The 27922-nt window shown below is 36.3% G+C and overlaps 2 protein-coding genes and 1 long non-coding RNA gene across 6 annotated transcripts in view; 1 reads left to right on the top strand and 2 right to left on the bottom strand.

Annotated features, from left to right (window-relative positions):
* Nucleotides 1–1714: 1714 nt before the first annotated feature.
* Nucleotides 1715–4693, bottom strand: LOC141375128 (uncharacterized). The gene is made up of 2 exons (XR_012382672.1): nt 4455–4693; nt 1715–3640 (listed from the first exon to the last, which is right to left on the bottom strand). It is a non-coding gene; the product is annotated as an uncharacterized lncRNA (long non-coding RNA).
* A 4763-nt stretch (nt 4694–9456) lies between these two features.
* On the bottom strand, nt 9457–16492 carry apip (APAF1 interacting protein). Of its 4 annotated transcripts, none has more exon segments than NM_001004679.1 (8): nt 9457–9584; nt 9671–9838; nt 10471–10606; nt 10675–10792; nt 10877–10925; nt 13621–13718; nt 16313–16314; nt 16316–16492. In NM_001004679.1, coding segments are annotated over 8 exon segments (729 nt in total). In that variant the 5' UTR covers nt 16374–16492; the 3' UTR covers nt 9457–9484.
* An 8494-nt stretch (nt 16493–24986) lies between these two features.
* Nucleotides 24987–27922, top strand: part of cd44a (CD44 molecule (IN blood group) a) — a 10182-nt gene continuing 7246 nt past the window's right edge. The window contains exons 1-3 of the mRNA XM_001922456.7: nt 24987–25164; nt 27457–27622; nt 27766–27905. Of these exons, the coding sequence (XP_001922491.1) occupies nt 25095–25164; nt 27457–27622; nt 27766–27905 (376 nt within the window). The 5' untranslated portion in view covers nt 24987–25094. The remainder of the gene's footprint in view (nt 25165–27456; nt 27623–27765; nt 27906–27922) is intronic.

Below are 27922 nucleotides of genomic sequence, written 5' to 3'. Positions count from 1 at the left end.
ATGAGTTTTTTTTTCTAAAGAAGTAGTCACTCCACCCTGTTTAAAGCATCATTAAGGACGTTTTACGTTATAATTAATGTAGTTAAACAATGAATCTGCAACAAAGCAGCTACGGTTTTGGGAAACACTCGTCACTACATTTTCTTTTCTAAAACGATACATATATATATGTAATGCCTGCTCTGTGGCCCTCACTGGTTGCTTTACTCCTTGCTCCTACCAGGTTTTACCCTTCAAACTGCATTTATGGCATAATTTCAACAAGGTACATTAAAGATTTTGCTCCATATTGACATTACGGCATCATGCAGCTCCAGCAGATTTGACTGCTGCTCATCCATGATGCAAATATCCCATTTCAGCACATCCCAAATGTGCTCTGCTGGATTGAAATCTGGTGACTGTGCAGACAATTTTAGTATGTTGAGTGTACTGTCACATTCAAGAAACCTGTTTGAGATGATTTGAGCCTCTGAGAGTAATCCTACTCGAAGAAGCCATCATAAGATGGGTACCCTGGTCATTAAGGGATGGACATGGGCAACAACAAACTGTGGCTGTGGTATCTAAAGGACGCTCAAATGGTACAAAGGTGTCTAAAATGTGCAAAGAAAAGATAGCCCACACCACAACACTTTTCAGGCAGGATGAATCATGCTTTCATATTGTTCACACCAAATTCTGGCCCTACCATTCGAATGATGCAGCAATTGAGACTCATCAGAGCAGGCAATCTCTTTCCAGTTTTCTCTTTCCCAATTTTGAGTTAGCCTCTGAAACAGAAACTGGGCTACAATTTACAAAGCATAGACCTCAGATACTGGCCAAATGGAAAGAGACTGGAAACTTTTAGCTTTCATATATAGTTCCACTTTAGACCAAACCTTGTGCTTTTACAAATTTTACACTATCCAAATGAATTGAATCTGACTGCAGATCTGTTGTACTCTAATCATTGTAATCACGTTCAAATATGTTCTCTACATTCTTTTTGTGTTTACATTTTTATTGATTTTACATGTGAGTGTTAACAGCATCTTTATAATTATCTTGCCAATAAACAAAACAAGATCCACTCCTCAACCCCCCTCATCCCACCCAGAAAAACAACGGAGAGATTTTTTCAACACATTTCTAAACATAATAGTTTTAATAACTCAGTTCTAAAAACTGATTTCTTTTATCTTTGCCATGATGACAGTAAATAATATTTGACTAGATATTTTTCAAGACACTTCTATACATCTTAAAGTGACATTTAAAGGCTTAACTAGGTTAATTAGGTTAACTAGGCAGGTTAGAGTCATTAGGTAAGTTATTGTATTGACCTTATTCTCCGTAGACGAGTGGGCGCTGCCATTTGAATCTTTTTGGCTCGAGATTTCCGGTCTCATTCACTTCCATTCATTTTTAGACATTAAAAACTGCTCGTTTCGCTGTTTGATGTTGCAAACTGATATTTCCTTGTTGTATTATTCTACTTGGTCTGTATAGTCATGCAAACATTTGTTTGTAGAGCAAGTAGTTTGACCGTTTTTTGCCGTTTATTATTCCTTGTCATTTCTCCCATAGGCGACTGAAACGGAAGTTCTAAGACAATCGCGAAAACAGCCGCACTTCCGCATTTTAGAATAAGGTCAATAACGATGGTTTGTTCTGTAGATTATCGACAAAATGTAGTTTAAAGGAGCAAATAATTTTGACATTAGAAAGGTCTTAAAAAATAAAAACTACTTTTATTCTAGCCAAAATAAAACAAATAAGACTTTCTCCAGAAAAAAATAATAAAATCAGACATATTGTGAAAATTCTCTTGCTCTGTTAAACATCATTTGAGAAACATTAAAAAAAAAAAAAGAAGAAGAAAATGAAAGGGGGGCTAATAATTGTGACTTCAACTGTACATCCATACAGACATAGTAACACACTAACACAAGAAGAAATCCACATTATTATCAGATTTAAAGATTCTGATAGTTGCACATTAATTTCTATTATCCACCATTCCTTCTGCCATTTTGTCTACAGCCATTTTCCACACAATAAGAGTTGAGGCTCTAGCTTTACTTATTCTGGCTGTTAAAAGCTCTATCAATCCTATATCATTAAAGTGAAATAGCTACTGCTGGATAAATAAAGAGTGCGGAGCCATCTTTGCGCAATTACGTTCTATACATTCTGATTAAAACTTCTGCTCTTGTGCTCTGCAAGTGTACACAAATATGTTTTCTAAATGCTGTATAAATATAAATACTGCAGAAGTCATACAAATAGGCTATGTGTGCAACAAGGTGAACTGCATCATGATAGGTTTTTTGCATATATAAAAAAATATGCGCCGGCTAATGCATGCAAAGCATACACTGCACATGTTCCCCTAGAGATTTCCGTGTACCACTGAAGCAGTGAAATTCAAGCGTTTAAGAGTTTAATTTAATTATTATTTAGCTCAATCAGTTCAAACTCTATCAGATCGTGTTTACATGATCATATTTAAAACCGTCTGAACTGTCAATCTGATTACAAACAGATTATTTGAGTGCATGTAAATGTAGCCAAAGTGCCATGAGAGGATGCAGTGGAGAAGGCCTACAAACAAGAGCTGAGCCAGCATGCTGAACTGGTTGAACTACATGGGTGGAAAACAAAAAAAAATCCCATTGTCCAATGTCTATCAAGGCTTTGTAGATTTGCCATCAATATTTCTAGAAACTCAAGGTTACGCCCAACAGAGAACTCTCAAGACCCTCTCCAGTCGTCTTCTGCTACAGCCCATACTGTATGCTTCAAGCTTTGACATTTTGAGTGTTCAGATGAGCTTGAACCAATGTGGCTATTCTACTCTGACCTCTGGAATCAACAGGGCATTTCTGCCGCACAGAACTGACACTCACTGGAAATTTTCTTTTTTAGAGCATTCTCTGTAAACCCTAGTGATGGATGTGTGTAGAAACCCCAGTAGATCAGCAGTTTCTGAAATATTTAGACCAGCCGGTCTGGCAACAACAACCATGCCAGCTTCAAAGTCATTGCAATCACCTTTCTTCCCTGATCTGATGCTCTGTTTGGACTCCAGTGAATCACATCGACCAAGTTTAAATGTACTGAACTCTCTAAGCATATATAAAATGTTTTTTTAACAGTGGCTTAGTGGTCAGCAATGTAGCCTCACAACAGAAAGGTGGCTGGTTCGTGTCCCAGCTGGGCCAGTTGGCATTTCTGTGTGGAGTTTGCATGTTCTCCCATGTTGGCGTTTTTTTCCTCCAGGGTGCTCCAGGTTTCCCCACAGTCCAAATACATGCACTATAAGTAAGTTGAATAAACTAAATTGGCCATAGTGTATGAGTGTGTGTGAATGAGTTTGGGGGTTTTCCCAGTACTTGGTTGCAGCTAGAAGGGTATCTGCTTTGTAAAACATATGCAATCTATCTATCTGTCTGTCTATCTGTCTGTGTGTTGGTGTAAGATTGCAAATATGATCTATACTTCTGAATCAGTGAGACTATTAATTTATTGGTACTTTAGTATAGGAAACCATTCTTACTATTAACTAGATGCTTATTAGCATGAATATTATTAACATATTGTCTGTTTAGTAGTACTTATAAAGTACATTTTCTGCAAGCTATTAATCTACATCCTTAATGTGCTTTCACACCAGCCTTATTTAGTTCGATTGAATCACACTACACTTCGTTTCCCCTTTTGGTACGGTTCGTTTGGGCAGGTGAGAATGCAGCAATCGTACTCGAGTGTGCACCAAAAGCGGACCAAATAAATGTACCGAGACCTGCTTGAAAAGGTGGTCTCGGTATGCTTTCAAACGAACCCTGGAGCAGTTTGTTTGTGGTGAGAATATGATTCTTACTAAAACAGGTCCAACCACAAAAAGTACTGCACGTTTTGGACTAATTCAGCTGTCGTAGGCCGAAGCACTGTGCATTATGGGATATGGAGGAAAAATATTTGTTGACAGCACTTTACCAACAGAGAGAGAGAGAGGGGAAAACATTACCTGATGGATCGTTGGTAATATTTCTGCAAGATGACCATGTCGCAGTTTAGCTAAATTAATTCACTTCTCCTCCTGAAGTGACGAGCGATGCATTGAACACTGTTTTTGCAGCCGCGGCCGCAAAAAAAGCAGGGATACAATCAGCCAGTGCAGTCGTGCCTCCAGAGTAAAAGGTTTTACCAGTGGGAGTTCACTGGCATTTTCCCGCACGTGAATTCTGACCAATCAATAAGCAGTTTAGGAAATATGTTCAACAACATCTGGCCAATGAGAGATGTGGATTTTGTCACATGACTGCATTTTGGTTCGTTTCAACTGGTTCAGACCAAAGCCAGCAGTGTGGTGTGAAAACGACCCAAAGACGGCAGAAGATGCAACAATGTATCATTTATTACCCTCGGTCCGGACCAAATGAAGCGAACTACAGATGTGAAAGCACCCTTAATCTTACCCAAACCACACTCCTACGTCAAAATGGGAGGGATTTGCATTATATTTTTGAAAAAGAGACCTATTGTGTTTCTATCACTCCAGTATAACTGTGGACACACTATATCAACACACAGTTCTGTCCAAACAGCTTACAAAAGTTTAATATAGAGTCAAAGGAATTAACAACCTATGTCACACATGATGGCACACGGGTTCCCGGTTGCAAAAAGAGACTGGTCGCAATAGTAAACAGGTTGTGTTGTGCGGTAGGATGCCAAAATCGAAAATAGAAAACTTAACTTTTACCATACACTTCACTGCTTTTAATGCCAAGTGCAGACATCTTTGGTTAAAAGGGAGCTGAATGGAGTGAGGAGCTAATTAAAATTAAAATGCTAGACTTTGCAGTTCTCATTTCATATCAAGTAAGTTCACGCTATGCTGAATCATACACATTACTCATTTTTGATTGCAGCAATGATTTCAGCAAAAAACAGTTAAATATGGTAAATTAAACTGCGGACACTGAATGCTTAGAATGAAATGTAAAAATGTACGTTCACATATCCTGCCGTACAGATGCAATTTGCTGTCAGAATGCAGTGGATTTGCTTGTTGATGATTACCCAGGCCTTGTATAGCTCCATATTCTTTGCTTGTCTTGGGCTAGGCAGATCCTCGGTTTTTTGCACTATAAAGTTTTGAATCTGGTAATCATGGAACATTATTTCTGGTACATGACCACACACAACAAAATTGTAGACATCCAAAAACCTAACTTCTCTCTTGTAAAATCACTTTTTGGAGATTTGGGGCTGAATGCTTGGCCATTTCGTCTTATCCAATATTCATTAGGAGGGTGCTATTGCAAATGGTCCTGTCAGACAAACCATGCTCACTTAAACAGTAATTTTTGCTGAATATCACTGGGCGACAAGCTGTTATAATACGCTGAAAGCATTATGTACTGTAAATAATATATATAATATGTAATCAAGATAACTTACTTCTAAGACAACAACAAACTCTGTACTGCATCGAATGTCATTCCCTCACTGTAAATGCTAGTGCTCCTGGTTTTTTCTGCAACCTTGCTGCGCGCATCCTGAATGTTTACAAACCGGCAATTCGCCTATAGAGTAAAACAGCAGATGCTAGTGTGTGTGTGCGTGTGTGCAAAAATTCACTTAATATGTTTACTATGTTCTGAGAGCTGCTTATTTTGATTATCTCAAACATATAGGGCCCTATCATGCACCCGGCGCAATGCGGCACAAGGCGCGATGCAATTGTTGTTTGCTAGTTTCAGCTTAGCGCAAGAGTTGTTTTGACGTTTTGCGCCACGCTGTTAAATAGTCTGTTCAATAGACCAGATCAAAGCAGGTCTATTGTCCAGGGCAGAGCGCGTTAGTTGTGTGCCTCGCTTACACATTGCTTAATACACACAGTGGGCTCTATTTTGACGATCCATGTGCAAAGTGCAGGGCGCAAATGCATTAGGGCAAGCCAGAATCCACTTTTGCTGTTTTAAGGACAGAAAAATCTGCTTTGCGCCATGGCGCGTGCTCTTACGGGGTTGAGCTGTACAAAAAAATATTATTTTCTAGCCTACATAAATATGTAAAAAAAAAAAACATACTTTCATCTCAGGGGGCTTCTTCAGTTTTTCCATAACAATTTGCTTTTGTATAATGTTATTATTGTCAGCAGTGTTTTCTATTATATGCATATTCATATTTGTTTTATTAAAAACAAGCTTAGATTTGCCCACCTGTCAAGTTTTGGACCATATGGGCACAGCATGTGATTTGAATATAACGCAGTTTTTTGACCACACTTCGTTATTATTGTTCATTTATTCATTTGCTGGAAATTAGATCTAATTTTAAAAAGAGTTTTAAAACAAATCTTTGAGCTTAACAAAAAAAATTAATTATGTATAGGCTAATTAATGTCGGTGCGTACAACACCTTTGCCTATCCACGAGAGTGAACGTGAAAGCAAATAATGAGGAGGCTCATCTCTCATCCTGGCGCTGTAGATGCTCTGTTTAACTGTTTTATTGCTAGTGAAGCGCTCAGTCCGCCATGTAAATTGCAAATGCACCATGGCGCTATGCAACTGACTCTTAAAGGGAATGGGAGATGAGACTCTGATTGGTTTGTTCTCAAAACACACCTATATTAAGAGAATAAGCTCAACCCTGTTAGACCATGTGCCATGGCGCAAATCGGATTTTTTCATCCTTAAAATAGCAAAAGTGGATTCAGACACTTCGTTAATGTGTTTGCGCCCTGCACATGGATCGTCAAAATAGAGCCCATAGTGTGCAAAGGTCTCTCTCCCTCTCACTACTCCAAAAGCCAGAAACTAGCCATTTTTTGCACTGTACTTGATTATCAACAGTAAAAAAATACTAATTTTACGTCATCCCAACAGGGAAAAACAACAACAATCAAGGTGTCATGGCTTTGCAACCAAAAATGGCATTATAATGGAAGTCAATGGGACAAAGACAGCCACTAACATTTTTTGATTTTGATTAATTCCAAAGCATTTTTGGCAAAATATGTGTTAAAATAAGATTTGCCACCTTAAAATCATTCCATCCACTCCACACAGAGAAAGTTATGGCCAAACGAAGACTCAAAATAAGCCCAGAGTGGATGAACACATCCACAACAATACACGGGGGTTAAGGCTCTTACTGCATGGCAACTTCAAGGGACATTACAAAATTTGACTGTCATACTGATCATGGAGAATATTCAACATTTTGTTATTTACATTTTTGCCAGTACGTTAATGGTCTACGGCAGTTTTAAAGGACATGCGTCAGAGATTTGATAAAACGTGTACTGCACTGGGTAAGCTCATACAGTAGGAGCCTGCTCAATATTTAGAAGCATTTCCCTCAGAGGTGTTTACTGGAGCAGCAGCATATGGAGGGATGATGAGAGCAGCCACTGAGGAGGTCTGAATCACCCGAGCTCTACTCAGACCAGCCCGTGGCTTCAAGCAGCTTGTGAATTACAGGACCTCCGAGAATAACGGTCATTCAAAGGGACAGACAGGCAGAAGCAGAACAAAATGGATGGGAGCAAAATATAGCTACATGGATTCCCTCAGATAACGGAGAGTTTCTGTAAGTCCCGACTCTGGCGCAGTGCACTTGTTTTCATATTCCACTGACTCTCAAGCTGTTAAATGCAGACTTACTAAAAATGGCAAATGCAAACATGTTTGAAGTTGCAGAGGGCACTTCCGCAAGATATCTTGTCAAGGCAACACTGCCATCTCTTGGTTATGCTGCATGACAACGCATAATGCTAGATTTACAAACATAATGTGAGGCTCAAACATCTGGCTAGTGCAAACAGTTCCATATGATTCTTTTCTTGAGAAGCTAATCAAAATAGGAAGACTAAATTAGCAGCTGCTGAAAAATTGCAGTTTGGCATTAGAGGATAAAATAATTGTTGAATATATTACAAAGGTACTACAATGGTTATTGTAATATTATTTCAAAATTGCATATTTTAAAAATTATTTTTGTAATCCAAGTGCAGCTTTAGTAATCTATAATTGCAAATATATTACACAAATAATCTTGCTAACCCAACCTCTGATGTGAAGTGCATTTCAATATGAGAAAAAAGGCACCAAATGTAAATTAAAACCACTTTCTATTTAAACATATGCTTATTAACAGGATATAAAAACTGAAGTCAATACCTATACTAATTTAACTGTATATTTAAACCAATCATAGTAATTTGTATTAAAATCAAGTAGCTGCAATTAATGCTAATTATGACATTATGATGCCATTGTTCCCAAGCATCAAAACACCCAAACAAAAACATGACATTCATTAGCATCAGAATGATGACCTTTCTAATCTGCGTTCTTACATTGAATTCTGACATAATACTGACATTTAACTTGGCTTGCGAAATTAAAGGAATATTGTTGTTAAGGTAATTAAATTCAAATTTGATGACTTTGAAAGTGTTTTATCTTAAGGACACCTATGATGAAATACTTTTGGGTGCTGTTTGAACAGAACTGTGTAGGTATAGTGTGTCCACAGTCATATAAAGACAATATAAGTCTCTTTTTAAAATTTCCTGATGTCAAAAAATAGGATCCAAATCCCTCCCATTTTGAGGCCAATCGCAACGTGACGTAAGAGTGCAGTTGCCCACTGAATTGATTGACAGTCCTGTATTAACATGTCTTCGCAGTAACGCGTATAATCATATCAACAAGACAGGATGTGTGCAAAGCAACTGGGATTAAAAGATCTGTTCAGCTCGCTGTGATCATCAATCATCATCAAATGTGATCAAGAATAAATTGTACAAGTTTAATACGTTTTTAAAACAGGGCATGTAAATGAATTACAGCAATTTTAACGTCTTTATGTCCACAGCCCCATATTTGTACAGTAACATAACGGATATCCATGCAGCAGTGAATATTAATGTGTATCCTGTCACACTTGCGTGCAAAAGCAGTGCAAAGTTAAACACACAGTGTGTGTGTCCGCTATATGTGTGCGCATGTGTAACCTTGTGTGACTCATCGTTGCAACTCCACAACAAATACATCAAATAATCATTGGTAAATTTCTTACAGTAGTATTTCTCACAACCGTTAAATCTGAGATCTGCTTCCTTCATGTCTGTCACTGTGCTGTTTATCTGATGTGGCTGAGGCGGAGTTTTAGGCACACTGAGAGGCGTGTGGGAACGGTGGGCAGAGAGAATTCACATTAAATGCACAGGCAACAAAAACAGCTACATTGTGTTCAGAGCTGAAAATTCCAGTATTTCTAAAGCTATAATCAGTAATATGATGGGTGTTTTGAGCTGAAACTTCTGGAGACACAAAAGATTTATCTTAGATCTTGAAAAAAGGATAAAATAGGTGCCGTTTAAATGACAAACACAAAATTGTGAGTTGCATATTTGAGCAATCGCTATAAACACACACATGCGCACACACACAGTTATAGTTTTTTATTATGCAGACTCAAACAATGCCTTTTTCTTCAGTTGGAAAAGCAGAAGGATCCAGACCACTCTGTTTCATCTGCACAGCAATGTCAAACAAGTAGTCATAACATTCACACCTGGAAAACAATAGTGATGTAAAAGATCAATAATGTATGTTTCTACAAAATACAAACAAAGTTGTGCATTGAATTCCCCAGCTCACATTGTCTTTGCTTTCTCCCAAGTCTCTCCCCAGACGTAGACGCCATGTCTGCGGACGAGGACAGCGCAGGAGTCGGGGTACATGTCCATGGCTCGGGCCATCCGCTCCTTCAAGTCTTTCTCCTCTGGGGTGTTTTCAATTATTGGAACAACTAGAGTGTCGTCATACCTGGGTAAAAACACAACACAATAGAAGAAGAGAAGGATATTAGGCGCTGACACATTTTACTTTCAGTTTCTTTTTCCAACCATTTATAAAACACAATTAATGGAATGTTGTCACCTTTTTTATCGTTAAAGAGTTAATATTGCTAATATTTAGATATTTACAGAATTTAAACTATGTTCAAGTCATCCAAATATACATTCAATATACAGCCATATTGCACTGCTATGAGTGTAATTTTGCATTTATACAACAGTTTGATGACATAATCGTGTATATAGAAGAGAATATCAAACACAGCGAGTCACAAAATCCCTTTTGTACAAGGAAACTACTTTCTTCCACCATTCATTCACATCTGCAGCTGTCAGAACATATATGTTATATATGTTGAAAGTCAGTAAATGATTATTATATTAATTAGATTAAAAGAGATTTGGCTTTGGTGCTGAGTAATATAATTTATATACACAATATATATTATTTTAAATCAAGGTAAGTTGTAAAATATTGATATAAAAATGAGATCTTAAAGATTTCAAAGAGGTATCATGTATGTATATGCTTTCATTTGCTTCATTTTACATCTCAAATTTAAAATCGTGTTCATAAAGCATCATAACAGGAACCACAACCTGAAGTTTGTGCCTGAGTTTCCTTTCCGAATCCCCTTAATCATCTCTTGGTGTGTGATACGGAATTCCTTTCCAGGAAACAGGAGAGTTGCCATTACAGCAGACTTTGAGTGCGTGTGAATAACTGCCTGAGCACCTGTGAAAAAGACAAGACGATGTAACACGGTACAGACTAAAAACAGTACATTCTGTGTTGACATGTACCTCTCATAGTGTAGGCGTTCATGAAGAGTGGCGTGCACTGGCTCTTCTTCAGCTTCTTCTGTGGAGGAGGACAACTGATGTCCTTCTCATCAATGTCACACACAAACAAGTCCTCTGGCTACACAGCAGGGGAGTTATAGTTTATTTTAGCATTATTTCATTTTACACAGAAACAACAACATGACTAAATAAAAAACCTTACTTGTATTCTCTCCTTCTGAACACCTGAGGGAGCTATATAAATGTGCTCACTAAAAGAAGAAACAAATAGTCAGGTCAAGACTTGACAAACAATCAATAATCAGCTCAAAAACTAAACTGTGCATTAGAATTGAATCAAGACATCTAAAACCATGTCAAAAACTGGTATTCATTTAAAATAATGTCTGTATTGTTATTTACAGTGTACATGAAAATTTGTCAAAATAATGTCATGTTTAAAGACATGTTAAAATTCACTCTAAGACAATATAATACCTAATGTTTTAACTTTGCTACTTAGCTACTTTACTCCTTAACTTGACTACTTAGATAAACATTTTAATTAAACAATAAAGTCAAATTTGAGAGTTTTTTGGACCCCTTTAAGACCAATAAAATGAAATTTTAGACTAATATTGTTTTTAATACTGTTTATTACCAGGAATATCATGAAGAACATATATTTATATTTTGTTTTCTTTTATTTTTTAAATGGGGAATTTGCTGTAAAAATGTCTAATAGCTGTTGTGAATTGTATCTCCTTGCAATAAAAAAAAAATGTAAATAAAAAACAAATAAGGTTTTATTGAGATGGATTGTTGGTGATTGGATAAATGCCAGCCCAACTGAGTAGCTTTACCTGGACAAAGCCAAATAAAGACCTGTTTAAAATGATTTACGACCCAAAACAAAATATTTCAATGAATTTAGGTCTTAAAAAAGTCTTAAATTCACTGAAATATTGAGTTGTAGGTCTTAAATCATTTTAAACCGATAATTTGATAATAAGCTCATCTTGTTCATCAAGGCTGCATTTATTTCATCAAAAATACAGCACAAATTGTAAAATTGTGAAACGTTTTTGCAGTATAAAATAACTAATCAAAAGTAGTTTATCATTTAATTTAATAATTTATTCCAGTGATTTTAAAGATTTTTAGGTTCATTACTTCAGTCTTCAGAGTCTCGATCCTTTAGAAATCACTCTAATATTAATTATTATTATTACAATTATTATTATAAATGTAAAAGTAATAAAAACAACAATGACTAGAGTAATAATTTCATTTGAAACTACATTAAATAAGAAAGCAGTTATTAAAAATGTTTAATACATACTTAACTTTTTTTTTTTACATTTAATAAATGCTGCATTGATGAGTTTATTTTATAAAAGCTAACCCCAAACTTTTGGCCCGTAGTGTGTGTGTGTGTGTGTGTGTGGATTGCTGTCTTAAAATTTGATCATCAATCATACAGACAGACTTCAAACATAATACAAAAAAAAAAAAAACTTATGGCTTTGATAAAAATATATATATAAAAAAAATCCTACAAACACAAGAGTTTGCAATTTCTCACCATAATGCAAACATATAATAAATAAAACAATATTTAATATTTTAGACTTCTGAGATAAAGAACAGTAATCATATCATATTCATATCAGGGATGCAGCATTGCCATAATGCAGAAAAAAAAAAAACTTTTATTTTTTTCTTCCAATAATGTGATTTAATAAAAAAATAAAATAAAATAAAACAACGTCTATAAAATAATAAATATCGTCAGGTAAACGAAACATATTATATTTAGTAGTCATAGTACTTTAAAAGTAAAGTTAAACGGTAAAGTAAGCTTTTCAGTTGCAGTAAAAGTGGTTTTATATTTGCGCATTTTGGCTTTCTTCTAAATAATACAATTTCAAAATATTACTGTCGCCTCACAGCAAGAAGGTTCGAGTCCTGGCTGGGTCAGTTGGCATTTCTGTACGGAGTTTGCATGTTCTCCCTGTGTTGGTGTGGGTTTCCTCCGGGTGCACCGGTTTCTCCCATAGTCCAAAGACATGTGGTATAAGTCAATTGAATCCGCTTGTCAAGTGATGACGTGTTTGTGACGTATGTAATACTGTTTCCAGGTCCAAGCCGCCATTCATTTGAGTGGAGAAATTATTCGTTTATGATCACGTTTTATTCCTATCACACATTAAAGTTAATTTTATATAAAATCATAGTGTACACAATCTCTGGGCTTGCTGCATAACAAATACCCAAAATTTAACAATTTTACAAAAAAATTATTCACTTTCTGGCCATCGGATATTAGGCATGGACATATATATTGCGATCATGTTTTTCGAAAGCCTTAAATCACTTTGTAAACGTTTATTATTACCATTTCATGAGTCGCCCGATTCAATTGAATAGAGCGCTTGGACTCGGAACCCGTTTCGCGTGACGTCACACTTAACAAGTGGATAAACTAAATTGGCCGTGGTGTATGAGTGTGAATGAAAGTGTATGGGTGTTTCCCAGTACTGGGTTGCAGCTGTAAGGGCATCCACTGTTTAAAACAAATGCCGGATAAGTTGGTAGTTCATTCCGCTGCGGCAGCCCCTGGTGAATAAAAAGACTAAGCCGAATATGAATGAATATCAAAGTATAACATTGATTGTTCACTGTCAATAAAAATGTGCTGATGTAGTATTTAACTCTGAAACACTTACATGGGATATCAGAGCGAATATTCGAAGTAGCATATAATATAAAACGTTATCCCTGTTCAAAAATGAATGAACGTGTGAATATAAAACCAACTTAACTCAATAGCTTTCCTTTACCCAACCTGAATTTCCAAACATTTCCTTATCCATTCGTCACACTTTTTACATCACTGACCTACATAAATATTGCAGCAGACAGAGGCACAGTGGATTTTATTATGGTGAAAGATGCTTGACTAACCCATGACGAAGGCTTATTCCTCCGCCGGTTCCCGTCACCCAGCCCAGCTCATAGAAGAGTCTGCAGAGCTGTGGGATCAACACACGAGGATCTTCCTGGGGGGTATTCCAGAAAGCTGGGTTAACTTACCATCTGCTAAAACCTAAACTCTCGGTTGATTTACCCCAAACCTGCTTACCGCGAGTATGTTGGTTCCAAAACAGGTGACAAGAGTTAGTTAAATCAACCTCCTGAAGATAACCGCGGGTTAATGCGCGTGCACGGCACACACCTGAAGGCATTTTCAGTAGATCGCCGAATTCACGAGTCACCATAGAAAGTCACGGTGAGAAAAAAAGGGCAACGCACTTTACAGAGGCGAAGCTGGAGGTTTTAAACACAGAGATTACACATCTGCTTCAACGAAGGAAATAAATATAGAATAAGAAGTAGATAAGAAAATAAAAAATAAATAATAAGAAAATTTATTAGTTCATTAAATTACACATGCCACCCTCCATTTTATTGTAATGATAAATTAAACTGCTCTTAAACATCCTTTTTGAGTATGTTGTGTAACCATTCATGCATTTATTTTTCTTGCCATTCATTTCTTAAGGCCACAATATGTGTATTGACTAATAAGGCTTATAGAAATTGTAATCTTTCTGGAGCTAGAACTCTGTCCAAAGTCATTAAACACAGAAACATTATCATAAAAGGTAATATTTAATTACTGGAGCTCTTTATTCAACACTCTAGAATATTCTTTCTGACATGCAGCTAATAGTAAGAGGCCTGTCGAACTGCTGTTTCCTATAATAAAGGCTTTTCAGTGGTTGAGTTTTTCACTTAAACCACACACTCTGTCACTGTTGTAAGCGATTGTTGTCAGATAGCTTTAGGTTCTTTTTATTTTGCATGCAGACGAAGTTCCTTCTGCCTCAACTAACAAGCAGTGTAAGAATTTTCTGCACTTTTCCATATTTGAATATTACTCTTGGATCAAAAAATCTTTTATCTACATATTTAAATTCTAAAGTAGCTGTATAAGGTCCATCTTCAAAGATAAAGTCACATGAGCATCAACTTAAGGTGAGAAATGTATATGAAAAATATGTTACACGTTGAAAGGTGCGTGTATAAAGCAGTGTACAAAATCATTCATTTTATTTCAGGAAATGAAGAAATGAACAGACCAAACAATTTGATTAAACATAGTTTTTTGACTAATTAAATATTTTTATCACTCTTCCATCTGTTTTGTCTGCTTGGGTCGCTGAGATTTCCTCTGGGTCAGGCTGCAGGTACGTGTCATCGTATAAGGCAGAAAAGGGTATCTTTTGTCCTCCAGCAAGTAACAATGTAGTGCCCAGTAATGATTCTATTTTATAATACAAATATAATAAAAATAAACATTGTGTTAAGCAACATTTGCTTTATTTTTTTTTACTATATTTGTGTTATACACTTGAATCATTACTTCCTGAAAATCAGTCATTTAGCCTCAACATAGTGATGAGGTGGAGTGTGTGATGAGCTGGTAAGTGGAAGCAGTAATGAGTTTAATAGTTGAAACACCAAAAGATTAAGGATAGAAAATTAAGTTGTACCTGCACACTTATACTTTGGACAAATTTTATATTGTCAGTGTCCTTTAGTGACTGATGGAGCTTTAAAATCGGCTGCAATTAATGCACACAATAGCATTTAGAAACCCTGAAAAAAATATTATATTAAAAAATGTAGGTGTGTGTGCGTGAATGTATATATAAGAATGACGTCCTACATCTTAAATTAAAGATATATTTTCCTACAAAAGACAAAGCTACCACTTATAATATTATACAGAAAAATGTAAGGGTGCTGAAGGAGAGAAAAAACACAAAATCTATAAGTAAGAATCGAACTAGCTCCGTTGTGCGCTCCGTTGTTCTTTATCGACACACTGTCCACTACGCTATTCCCGTGCTCTGAATCATCTGTGTAATGATACGCAGTAATGTATGACCAAGGAACTGTACAAAGTGTAAAAAGCAGTTCAGTGCCAGGCATACTGTACAGGAGGTCATGCTGCCACATTGTACAGTTGCCTAAAATGCCCTGACGCGAATACAAAGAGCTGCACTGAATGTTTTTCATGGTAAGCGCAGACCCGCGGTTTGTCACATTTGATTTCAAAAAGGTTTGTTAAATACATTAACATTATGAATTTAGTTATGAAAAAAACTTCACTTATAACCCTCTTACAACGAAAAAACTTGTATCTGTGTGTCCACATCCATAAATATTCTCATCAAAAGAGCACGCAATGCTCAGTAAACTCTCTGAAACAGACAAACTCTGAAACATAGCAACTTACTCTCTGAACATAACCTGCTTCGGAGCAGGTTATCTTCAGAGAGTAAGTTGCTATGGCTACTTAACATACCCAGAAGTTACCTCCGATTTTGGAACCAAAGTTGAGGTTATCCACCTACTTACTCTCAAACTTACCCGTGTATGTCACATAACCTGCTTTCTGGAACAGCCCCCTGATCCTTCAACAACAACACAAGACCTGTCACTGCATGAATAACACAGAGACACACGCATTCTCGTCATCTTTGACGTTGTTCTCTTGGCAAGCAGGAAGATTATAGTTTCTGACTATGTATAAACAAATAATTAGGAGACTCGACAAACTAACTTAGAGACAGAGTGATATAGTATAATTTTACCCCTTTCTCTTTTCCGTTGTACTCGGCATATGCAGCGTTCACGACCGACGACATTTTTAAAACGCTGAAAAAATACAGTATTTCGAGAAGACGCTTAAGATGTTATGACTAACATTTCAGAGAGTTTCGTGGAGCAAAACAGCCCAAAACAACACGTGATCAAACTCTTGCACAGCGGCGGAAAGCGGAAGTGATGTGCAAGTCTTTAAAAAATAAAAGCCTTCCCAATAAACACGACAATAACAGTCTGAAAAACTGTAATAGTGTATTGCATTATGCCATTTTTTAATTGATATATCATTTGCACAGCAATACAATATTGCCTGTGAAGTTTGCTAAACAACTATCAATTTGCCTTTGATTCAGTGACAGCAATATTGCAAGTAGCCTACATGTCGAGTTTATTTACAAAATGAATGTATTTGCAAGTAAATACAGAGCCTACAGTTCTTAATTATTTATGAACTGGTATTTTCTTAGATGAATATTGTGGTGCTGTGTTTGATGTAATAGTCTAAATATCTGCAATAAGCAGCATTTATTTAATTAGGCTATGCATTATCATGGCCTGTGTTCTCTGTGTTGTGTGTTTAGAAAGTTTACAGCAAAATGTGTGTTTTAGTACATGAGCAATTCCAGCGTTATGGACGTGACGTTTGCAGTAAAAACTCAAAACATAAATTCACAGAGAAAGTATGCTAACATTGACATCTTATAATTTCCAAAACAGATAACCACAAAGTTATGGGATCAGAAAAACATCAATATGTAATAATTTTTTATATTTTATGTAAGGAAAATAAACATACATTATAAATGTGTACAAGTAGTTTAAGTTTACTGTGTACAACATACTTTGTAAAAATTCAGTGAAGCTGCACAACCCAAGAAAACAATGCTAATCAAAAGAATAAAACACTCTCTATAGAACAAACTTAATTTACTTTACAATTTTGCATTTCTGAGGAAAAAGCTTCATTATGGATGTGACCCAGGGGTGTCAGCAGCTTTTTTAGGATAAAATCTAGATTGGATATGCGGCCGGCTGGAAGTGCGGTATGTACATCAACTAAAGCAGCAATTCTATGACACTGTATAACAATAATAATTTTTTTTTTACATTACTGCGATGGTTGGGTTTAGGGTTGGGGTGGGGATGGGAGTTAATAAAATAGAATAAATGGGAAATTTAATGAATAATATAAGTAATTCTTGTTAACTTCCACACACAACCATATCCGATCTAGCAACAACCCTATTTGGCGCTCTATGCACAACATTTTTGAGCAGGCCCCTCTACCCTGCTGAAAAATAACAGCATATGCAAGTAAGGTATGTTTTGATGCTGGTCTTGCTGGTCTCAATGCTGGTCAGGACCAGCAATACCAGCAAAACTAGCATACCAGCATCAAAACATACCCTACCAGTTTTTCCAGCAGGATAGTCATAGGTGAAGACCAGGGGCTTTTCGTCATAGGGCCCCTAAAGTGTCTCTCTTTCTCCCCACTATAGCTACACCCCCGGTGACACCTCTTCTTTATGGATGTGACAGATCACTCATGTGACTTTAGTAAACCAAATAGAATAGTTTGAAAACATTGACAGAGACAGAAAGTACTTTTGCAGTACTGTAAAATACAAGCCTACACACACAAACTTTAAAAAGGTTTAGCTATTTTGGTAAAAACATTTTTATGGGAAGATTTACATATGCATAGAATTGCTCACATGCATGCAGCATGATGACCAACCTGTACATGTTTAACCTCATATGACATTGAGCATAACCATTTTGATTATAGGACAGAATTTCCAATGCAATATTACAAAGCATAAAAATATAAACAATATATAAATTCGAATTGACTTAAGGCGGGCTGCACGGGTGCAGTGGGTAGCACGATCACCCCACAGCAAGATTCAAGGTCACAAGGTCGCTGGTTCGAGCCTCGGCCATGTCAGGAGGCATTTCCTTGTGGAGTTTGCATGTTCTCCCCGAGTTTGAGTGGGTTTCCTCTGGGTGCTTCAGTTTCACCCAAAAGTCCAAAGACATGCACTATAGGTGAATTGTGTATGCTTAATAGTGTATGTGAATGGATGTTTTCCCAGTGATGGGCTGCAGCTGGAAGGGCATCAGCTGCGTAAAACATATGCTGGGTAAGTTGGCGGTTCATTCCGCTGTGGCGACTCCAGATTAATAAAGGGACTAAGCTGAAAAGAAAATGAATGAATGACTTAAGGCACAGAAACTCATGCTGCTTCTTATTAATTTCATAAGTAATACACTGAGACGTTTGTTAAATTCCATTTAAAAGCCACAAGATCAAACATGAAAGTTCCCACCTTCCACCTACAGATCCTTTAGCTCCCTTAAAGCAGGAAGTGAACGTGTATCAGCATCGCACATGTGGGTGAGGTCTCCTTTTCACACACCTGAGCCACACCGTTTGCAGTGACTCATCATAATACACGAGGCCCCCCTCCACGCCACTAATTACCTTCATACTCCCACACTTCACATTTCTCATATTCAGCAGAACACCACAAAGCATAAAACCTTGTACTAAGATGAAAAAAGTGATTTGCTGTGATTGAGCTGGAATGCTTGTGGGTTTTGATGGTATGTTTTAGGTTTAACCTTGTATTGGGTGAAGATCCATGTATGGTAACTTTGACATTTATTTCAATATAGTTTTTTGTAATTACCACCAGTAACACTGATGCACTGATAATCCAGTGATTATATCTCATATTTTAATGAGTGCCCTATAGTTATAAGTGTTGAATTGGATCAAATGTAAATATGGGATAAGGGGTAGCAGATGAACCTTAGAAATTAGCATTATGTACAGGTATAAATACTAATTATATTCATTTAAAACTAAATGTGGACATGAGTGAATATGTGCTCACACATGAAGTGTACACAGACAAGTAAAGTGAACATATTTTCTTCACAAAGAGTGGAGAATGTAAATTGATTTTTATTCATACAGACCTCTAGAAAACAGCTTTAATATGTATGCCAGGCCAGAGTATATGCACATGTGCATTTTGCTACAGATCAGTTAACATGGCAAAAGCACCACATTTGCCTGGATGGTGCTTTTAATTTTGTTTATCTCAGTATATTAAGCAGAGTATACACAGTCCCGTAGTGGGCTATTTTTTATTTATTTTTTGGTTGTCACAGGTTTATTTGAGGAAGTCACTTATACACAGCGGTGGATAAAGTACTAAAAACAAAATACTTAAGTAAAATTTATTACTAGCTCAAAAATGTAGTGCAAGTAGAGCAAAAGTATCTGTTGTAAATTTTACTCAAAGTATGAGTAAAAAGTACCCATGAGTAGTGAGTATTACACTGTGAAAAGTTGATGCGTTTACATGCAGTTTGATTAGGGATGTGTAAACGTAAAATTCTGTAGTGCATTATCTTCCTATATTCGTTTGTTCTTTTCAACCTTCCTTCCATAGTTTGTTTGTTCCTTTATTCATTGCTTTGTTCGTTCCTTCCTTCCTTCAATCATCTGTTCCTTTCTTCATTCCTCCCTTTATTCGTCCGCTTATTTATTTGTTCTTTCATTTAGATTTTTGCTTCTTCCTTCATTAGGTCTTTTGTTCATTTATTCACTTGTTTGTTTGTTTGTTTGTTCGTTCCTTTCTTCCTTAGTTTGTTCAATCCTTTTTAAATCCTTCCTTCATTAATTTGGTCCTTCCTGCATTTTTCTTTTTATTCGATTGCTCATTTATTTGTTTGTTCATTTATATTTTGTTCCATACTTCATTAGGTCCTTTGTGCCTTCATTCATTCATTCGTCTTTCGAATGAGACGTTAAACCAAGGTACCGACTCTCTGTGGTCGTTAAAAATCCCAGGATGTCCTTCGAAATGAGTAGGGGTTTAACTCCGGCATCCTGGCCAAATCTGCCCACTGGCCTCTGTCCATCATGGCCTCCTAACCATCCCCATATTCAATTGGCTTCATCACTGTCTCCTCTCCACCAATCAGCTGGTGTGTGGTGTGCGGTCTGGCGCAAAATGCTGCCGTCGCGTCATCCAGGTGGATGCTGCACACTGGTGGTGGATGAGGAGATCCCCCCCATTGTGTAAAGTGCTTTGAGTGCCCAGAAAAGCGCTATATAAATTTAAGGAATTATTATTCATTCCTTTCTTCCTTAGCTTGTTCAGTCCTTCCTTGAATCTTTTAGTCATTCATTTCATCCTTCCTTCCTTCATTCGATCTGTCCTTCCATTCCTTGTTTGGTCCCTTCTTCATTCGACCCTTCCAATTCTTCATTCATTCCATTTGGTGATTGTTTAAGGCTGTTTAGTGATTTCATACAGTCCACATCCTTCATTTTTTTTGTCCGTGACATGCAGTCTATAAACAGAAAAGATTTTGTTGCATTATTAAATCACCCAGGTTTTGAGGGTTAGTTCAGTATGATGCGATTAACTTTCTATGTGTGATTTAATTGAACAGCAATCACAAGACTGATTTTTCTATGTACTTTAGCCAATCACCATAGACAAGAAAAAAATAAAGTAGGTAGTGACTGCAGGTTGAAGGAAAATAGTGGAGTAAAAGCACAGATACTGCACTAAAATGTACTTAAGGGAAAGTAAAAGTACACATATTTAAAACGACTTATTAAATTACAATTGCTGAGAAAAACTACTTAATTACAGTAGTTTCAGTATTTGTAAATTGTTACTTACACTGCTTATACTGTATAAAGCCAAACTTCTTTTAGCACTTATTGATGTAGTATGCAGGTTTTTAAATCTTAAAATTGCCAAAATACACATTGAAATGGCTAAATATTTCAGAATGACAATAAAAAAAAAAATAAATCAGAATTAGTTTTATTGCCAAGTGTTCTTCGCACACACAAGGAATTTGTTTTGGCTACAAAATCTTCCATTGTACATAAGTGACAACACAAAATAAATATGAAAAAGACGATAAACATTAAACAGAGATGCAGTTGGTCAAACAGATCTGAATGTTGAGTTGTATGTACAGATTTGTTATAAATATACAGGTTAAAAGGTGCTGTGTAAAAATGTGTATGGAGAAAGTATTGCATTGTAAATTGTTATAAGATGCTGTGTAAAAGCGCGTATGAGAAAGTATTGCACATATTTATTGCACAGTTGGGGAATATTTAAGTGTTCATGAGGTAGATGGCCTGAGGAAAGAAACTTTTCCTGTGTCTGGCTGTTTTTGTGCTTGGTGCTCTGAAGCGCCGACCAGACGGTAATAGTTCGAACAGGAAGTGTGCTGGGTGCAAGGGGTCCAGAGTGATTTTGCGAGCCCTTTTACTCACTCTGGAAGAGTACAGTCCTACAAGTGTAGGAAGGACCAGTGATTTGTTCAGCAGTCTGGACTATTTGGTGTAGTCTACGGAGGTCGGTTTTGGCAGCTGAGCTGAACCAGACGGTGATTGAAGTGATTGGATGACAGCTGAGTAGAACTGCATTAGCAGCTCCTGTGGCAGGTTAAACTTCCTCAGCTGACGAAGGAAGTACAGTTTCTGCTGAGCTTTCTTCACAATACAGTCTATGTGAATGTCCCACTTCAGATCCTGAGAGATGGTGGTGCCCAGGAACCTGAATGACTCTACTGCAGCAACAGTGCTGTTCATGATGGTCAGTGTGGGAAGTGCAAGGGGGTTTCTCCTAAAGTCCATTATCATCTCCACTGTTTTGAGCGTGTTCAGCTCAAAAAGCAAATAAATAAATTAATAATTTAGGTAGCAGGAGAATGGACTTCTCCTAATTTTGTCAAGCTCATAATTTGGCCCCCAATCTTAAATATTTTATCTTAAATGATGCAGTTGATATTCTGAAAGACTACACAAATAATTTACATGTCTGATTGTTGTTTACACATTTTTAAAGAGCCCCTATTATTGGTTATTGGAAAATGAACTTCTTTGCAGTGTGTAACTCTAAGTGAATGAAAACATCTAGCTGAGGTTTAAATCTGAAAGTGCACCGTGTTTAAAAAAATAAATAAAAAATACTAATAAAAGATTTGACTCAGAGTCGTTTAAAAGATGCATTGATTATCCGGATATTTTGCTTGTTTGTATCGATGTCGATATGAAACAATACCAAATAAAAACTCAGATTGGGTAAAATGTGAATGCGCCTCTCCCTTTAATGCTGATGTGTGTGGGACTGATCATGACTGAAGACGATTGAACATTAATAAGTGAATGTTCTGGTGATTAATGCAACAAGGGATTCATCAGCCATTTCTTAAAGGAAGGATCAGAAAAGACCATTGATGTGTGGGATTTTGTCAGAGCTTGACAGGAACTTTATCTGTACACAGTTCATAGATCAGTTTCTTCCTCCATTTCACAAGTGTAAGTAAATTTAGTGCGATTAAAATGGTTGCCTCCTTGTTTTCTCTAGCTTGCAAAATTTGTATTAAATTGTGTTTCGTTTCTTGTAAAAGCTCCACGTGGCTTGTGCTGTCTCTGGTTAACTCTTTATATTCACATATCATGTCTAAAACCACATTGAAAACTCAACGCCTGCAAATTTCTTTACAGATTTAAATGCATTTGTGAGCTTGCAATCCACTGCCATTTGTTGTTGCTATGGCCACCGTCAGCTTTTCCTATACACGTGTGGCGGTCAAGTTACCAAATAGTTCAGCTTTAGCCACTTAATACTGGATGTATATCATGGTTAAAAATAGAGCAATTTGCTGGTGTTTTAGTGCATTGCTTTAATGCACTCCTGCATTGGGCTCACTCATACACTCTGCATTCTGACTACTTCAACAATAGCCCATTTCATACATACAAACCTTTCCGGAAAATTGCCGGCAATTTTCCGGAAAGGTTGTATATGTGAACAGGTCCTTTTTGAAAATACCGGCAAATTCGTTGTGGCTATTTTCCGAAAAGAAAAGTTGTAACATTACTGGCAATTTGCCGGAATGCTGCGCTGTGTGAATGCAGAAGGAAGATTGCCGTAATAAGCGCGTGGACGTCTAGAACGTGCTGACGTGAGACGTCTGCTTTAGTCAATCACAACAGTCAGACGCATTTATGTCCGCGCGGTTTATGAGAATAAAAGCCTTTAAATATTTTTCCAGACACATTTAGCTGCTAGAAGTTAGTCAGATCACGTTTATATGTTCTTCTTAATGCCAACTGTGTAAATAATCATCGATGAGATGCTTATGATAAGCCGTTGTTTGTTTACCTTCAAGCTTTGCGTGTGCCATGGTGAGTGTTTTGCTCTGTCTCGCACTGAACGCAGTCGACCAATCGCAACAGACTTAGTCACTGGACCAATCAGCGAAAATTAGCATCGCGCTAAAGAGGTGATTGGGAACAAATGAATTGCTGAACAGATCATATAGGAGTCGTTAGGATGATTAGCTAAAAATAAATGCATATTTTAAGACAATGAGAGTGTTTTTGATCTTGCATGCATATCAGACTGTTGTTGGAGACCCTAAAACCAAAATATGACCCCTTTATAATGCATAATAGGGGGTCTTTAAACACTTGTACATTTTTTTACTTTTTTTCAACCCCCCAAAACAGAAATGCCATGTCAATTAATTGCTAAAACACATAACACACAACAGTTTTATTTATTTATTTATTTATTTATTTATCTATCTATCTATTTATTTATTTATTTTTTTTAAATAGTATGAACAGTAAATAGATAAAAAGAATTAAAATTGGTAGTACAAAGCTATGCATGTCCTTGGATCAACACTAAACTGGAAATGATATAACAATATAATATTTCTCATTACATCCCCTATTTTAGTCGCTTTGCTTCTCAAGTTAATGCTTCTGAATGTAGGTATCACCAATAGCTTTACTCTGTCATCATTTACACACCCTTTAGTTGTTCAAAATCTATTAGATTTTCTTTCTTCTGTTAGACACTTAGATATTAAAAAAACTAAATGCAGGTAGCAGCCACCCATTGGCTTCCAGTATTTTATTATATATTTCTTGGAAGTCAGGTCCTAGCAACCAAGATGCTTCAAAATATCTACCTTTGTATTCAACAGAGGAACTTATAAAGGTTTAAAACTACATGTGGGCTACAACGATTAGGTAATTGTCATTTCTGGGTGAACTTTACCATCTATAACAACCTGAGTAATTGAATCCAGTAAGAATCACAGCACTGCATGCACATATTAACCAATATATGAAAGTCTAAATAACTACATTGTATCAAATGGTTATTTTTTATGTAAATGCATGGTTTCCAATGACACTGAATATGACATGGGTCCAGTGCATGAGTCCATTTTATAAAACGCTTTATCTATAAGTGACTCATTCTAGTTAAACACATCAATTATTCAGTTTAGATCTGTGCAAAAACTTGCTTTTAAAATGACATTCACTTTTTTTCTTGCAACAACACAAAAATTGCAGCATACATAAATTAGCTGATTCACCAGATTGACCAGTACTTCCGTGAGTGACTTAAAGTATGCAAATGTGCCTAACATGTTAACGCTGGCTGCACAGACACACAAAGAGAGAGGAAGTGTGAGAGACAATATGAGGGTGTTTTCTTCATAGCACCACCCATTACTGAATGTGTCATCATGTACTTTAGTCTAAGCCCGCTGTATAAAAGAAGGTGAGGCACAACTCCAGAGGCTTCAGAAAACTTCAAACACTCAAACAGAATCAAACGCATTAGAACAGCCATCCTGGGCCAACAAAAGAGGCACTTCTTCATCTAGCACATGACACAGCTCTGACCATGTGGACTTTGTTATTTGTAGTGTTTGCTACTGGATCACCAGCTGTACTTCAGGCAGCCCCGGTTCAGGGTGAGTGATGGTCAATGTGTTGCTTTGCAGTGACTATTCTGGTGGCGGGTGTTTTCATCTTGGTCATGACGTATTTACAACTGAAAGATGAGGCCAAACTCGTGGTATTGATTAGGCTGCAGTGAGTGTGTGAGTGTGTAAGTCTCCATGCTTTGTCTGTGATCAGTGCATCAGTTCTTAAATGTTTTTTTTTTATATTCTTCTTCTTTTATTTATTTATACTGCACTGATGATGTTCTTTGCAGATAAATTTTAGATGCTGTGATATGGTTTAGGATGAAGTCCTGGGGCTGTACTGGGGAAACTTCATATCTTAGGAATTAAATTAAGATCTGACAGGTTTAAACTGATGCTGTTATGGGTACAGATTAGATTCCAAAGTAATGATGGTGCTGAAATATGACCTCTGGCTGGTTGTTTATTGTATATATAAAAAATTATGTCAATTAGTTTGTTCATGTTGCTCTCATTTATATATATATATATATATATATATATATATATATATATATATATATATATATATATATATATATATATATATATATATATATATATATATATATGTATATTTTTTTTTCTAAAAGAACTGCATAGCTAATTTATGCCAACTATGGGGATAATTATTTTAAGTTTTTATTATATTATTATTATTGTTTTGTGGAATTAAAAATTGCAATTATTTTTGTTATTTTTGGCATAAATCTTCACACATTAAAGCTCTTTCTGATTCTGATTCTTTCCACTACACTAGCACATGCCAATAGTTTTAGTGGCCTATGTGGTGGCCAAACCACATGTAACAATTTTTCACAATAATTTATTTATTTGGCTCACTGAACCATTTTGTTCATTTTTTATCCTACACTTTCACACATTCATGTTGTCCCAACACAAGTTACTTAACAAACTTAAATGGATTGAACATAAAACAATTAAGTTGTCTTGAAAAAACTCTCAAGAATTTTGTCTTTTTAGCTTATTTTAAATTAGTAGTTTGAACAAGCAGCATAATAATAATAATAATAATAATAATAATAATAAATAAATAAATAATGCAAGATTGAAATATGGTATGTCTTCTGAAAGCTATGCTGCATTAAGTTTAAAACCTTTTCTTTTTGTCATGTTTATTTAACATTACAGAGTCATATCACTGCAATAATGAGCCAATCTTAATAATAATAATAAATTTGATTTATAGTGAGCTTTCTCCGACCCAAAGAGCTACAAAGCATACAAGGCAAATAGTATGAAAGCAGAATAATAAAAAGAAGTAAAAAAAGAACACCACAGTAAGACAATAAAATATGAACAATAAAATGTAATGATTAAATTGACAATAAAAAATAAAAAAATCAATCTAGCTTCCGTTAGGGTTAGGAAGCATTGGTAAAAAAAGTGAGTCTTGAGAAGTTTTTTAAAACAGTCCAGAGAAGTGGCATTGCTGATCCGTAGACCATTTCATAACTTACCAGCCATGGTCTTTGGTTTACAGCTTGGCTGATACAGCATCCAAGTCCAGAACGAAGACTGCGGGTAGGAGTGGCGAGAGTTTCCCTGGTCACAAATGTAGTCAGGTGTTAGCTCGCACTGCTTTATATGATAAAATCAAGGTCATTATAAACTCAGTATTTGCTTATATAAGTCCAAACTGGGGCTTTTCTGTTGGTATAAATTAAAAAATTACATTAATTAAAAAACTAAAATAGTAAGTTTAATGATTTTCTACAAATCTCCTACTGCCTAAACATAAAGGATCCAAAAGGAGGGGTTTTGTTGCAGTGCAGCAAAAAACAAAAACTTATTTGACCATTTCTTTGCAGTGGAAAACTTTTATAGAAGTTCAAGGTTCTTCATGCACTATTAATGCCAACAAGGAACCTTCATTTTAAACAGTGTAAACAGCAACCTTAACCTATTTGGTAGCATACAAGGTACATCAAAATCCCTCTTCAGCAAAATATAAATACGATTCTCGACTATGTAATTGATGTTTTTAAAATCATATGATTCTCCCAACATATTATTTAAGACAAAAACGAGAGGTTATTTATAAAACCAGAGGCTTACGGATGGCTTAGATGTGTTACCAATGTGCTCACGTCTGCACATGCACTGAATCATTAGGAGATTTGTGTAATGATACCTGATGGTAAATTGCACATCCATTACACACAGAGCCTGCATCTGGCCTTCATTTACAAACTAATCTTTTGTGTGATTACACATGGAAAAGAGTTAATAAAGAAAGAAAGATCTGAATATTCACATTAGTTTCCCTTTTGACAGGTAACAGTGGGAGATGCAGTTTTGCTGGTGTTTTCCACATCGAGGGAATCAGTCGTTACTCTCTTACCTTTCAGAAGGCTGGTGAACTGTGTCAGAGTTTAGGTTACAGACTTGCAACACAAGAACAGGTCACTGAAGCCTATAAAAAAGGCTTGAGAACTTGCAGGTAAAAAAATAAAACTAAACAGGCTGGGTACAATAGCCCTAGCCCAGAGCTAAATAACATGTTAAGGCATAAATGCACTTCTTTTGATATTGTCTAATGGGAGCACTTTTTTTTTTTTTAATGAACTCCACACCTTTGTTTAGATACGGCTGGATTGATGGTCAAAATGTCACGTTCCTCCCACACATTAATGGTCCAAACTGTGACTCCAGCTCTGCTGAGATCACCTTCCATGCTAAAGCAGGAGAATTTCTTTCTGATGTCTACTGTTTTGACCCATCAGGTGAGCGCAAAGACAAC

The sequence above is a fragment of the Danio rerio genome, chromosome 7 (assembly GCF_049306965.1).
Source record: "Danio rerio strain Tuebingen ecotype United States chromosome 7, GRCz12tu, whole genome shotgun sequence".
Lineage (NCBI taxonomy): Eukaryota > Metazoa > Chordata > Actinopteri > Cypriniformes > Danionidae > Danio > Danio rerio.
This window is presented reverse-complemented; position numbering and strand designations above follow the sequence as displayed.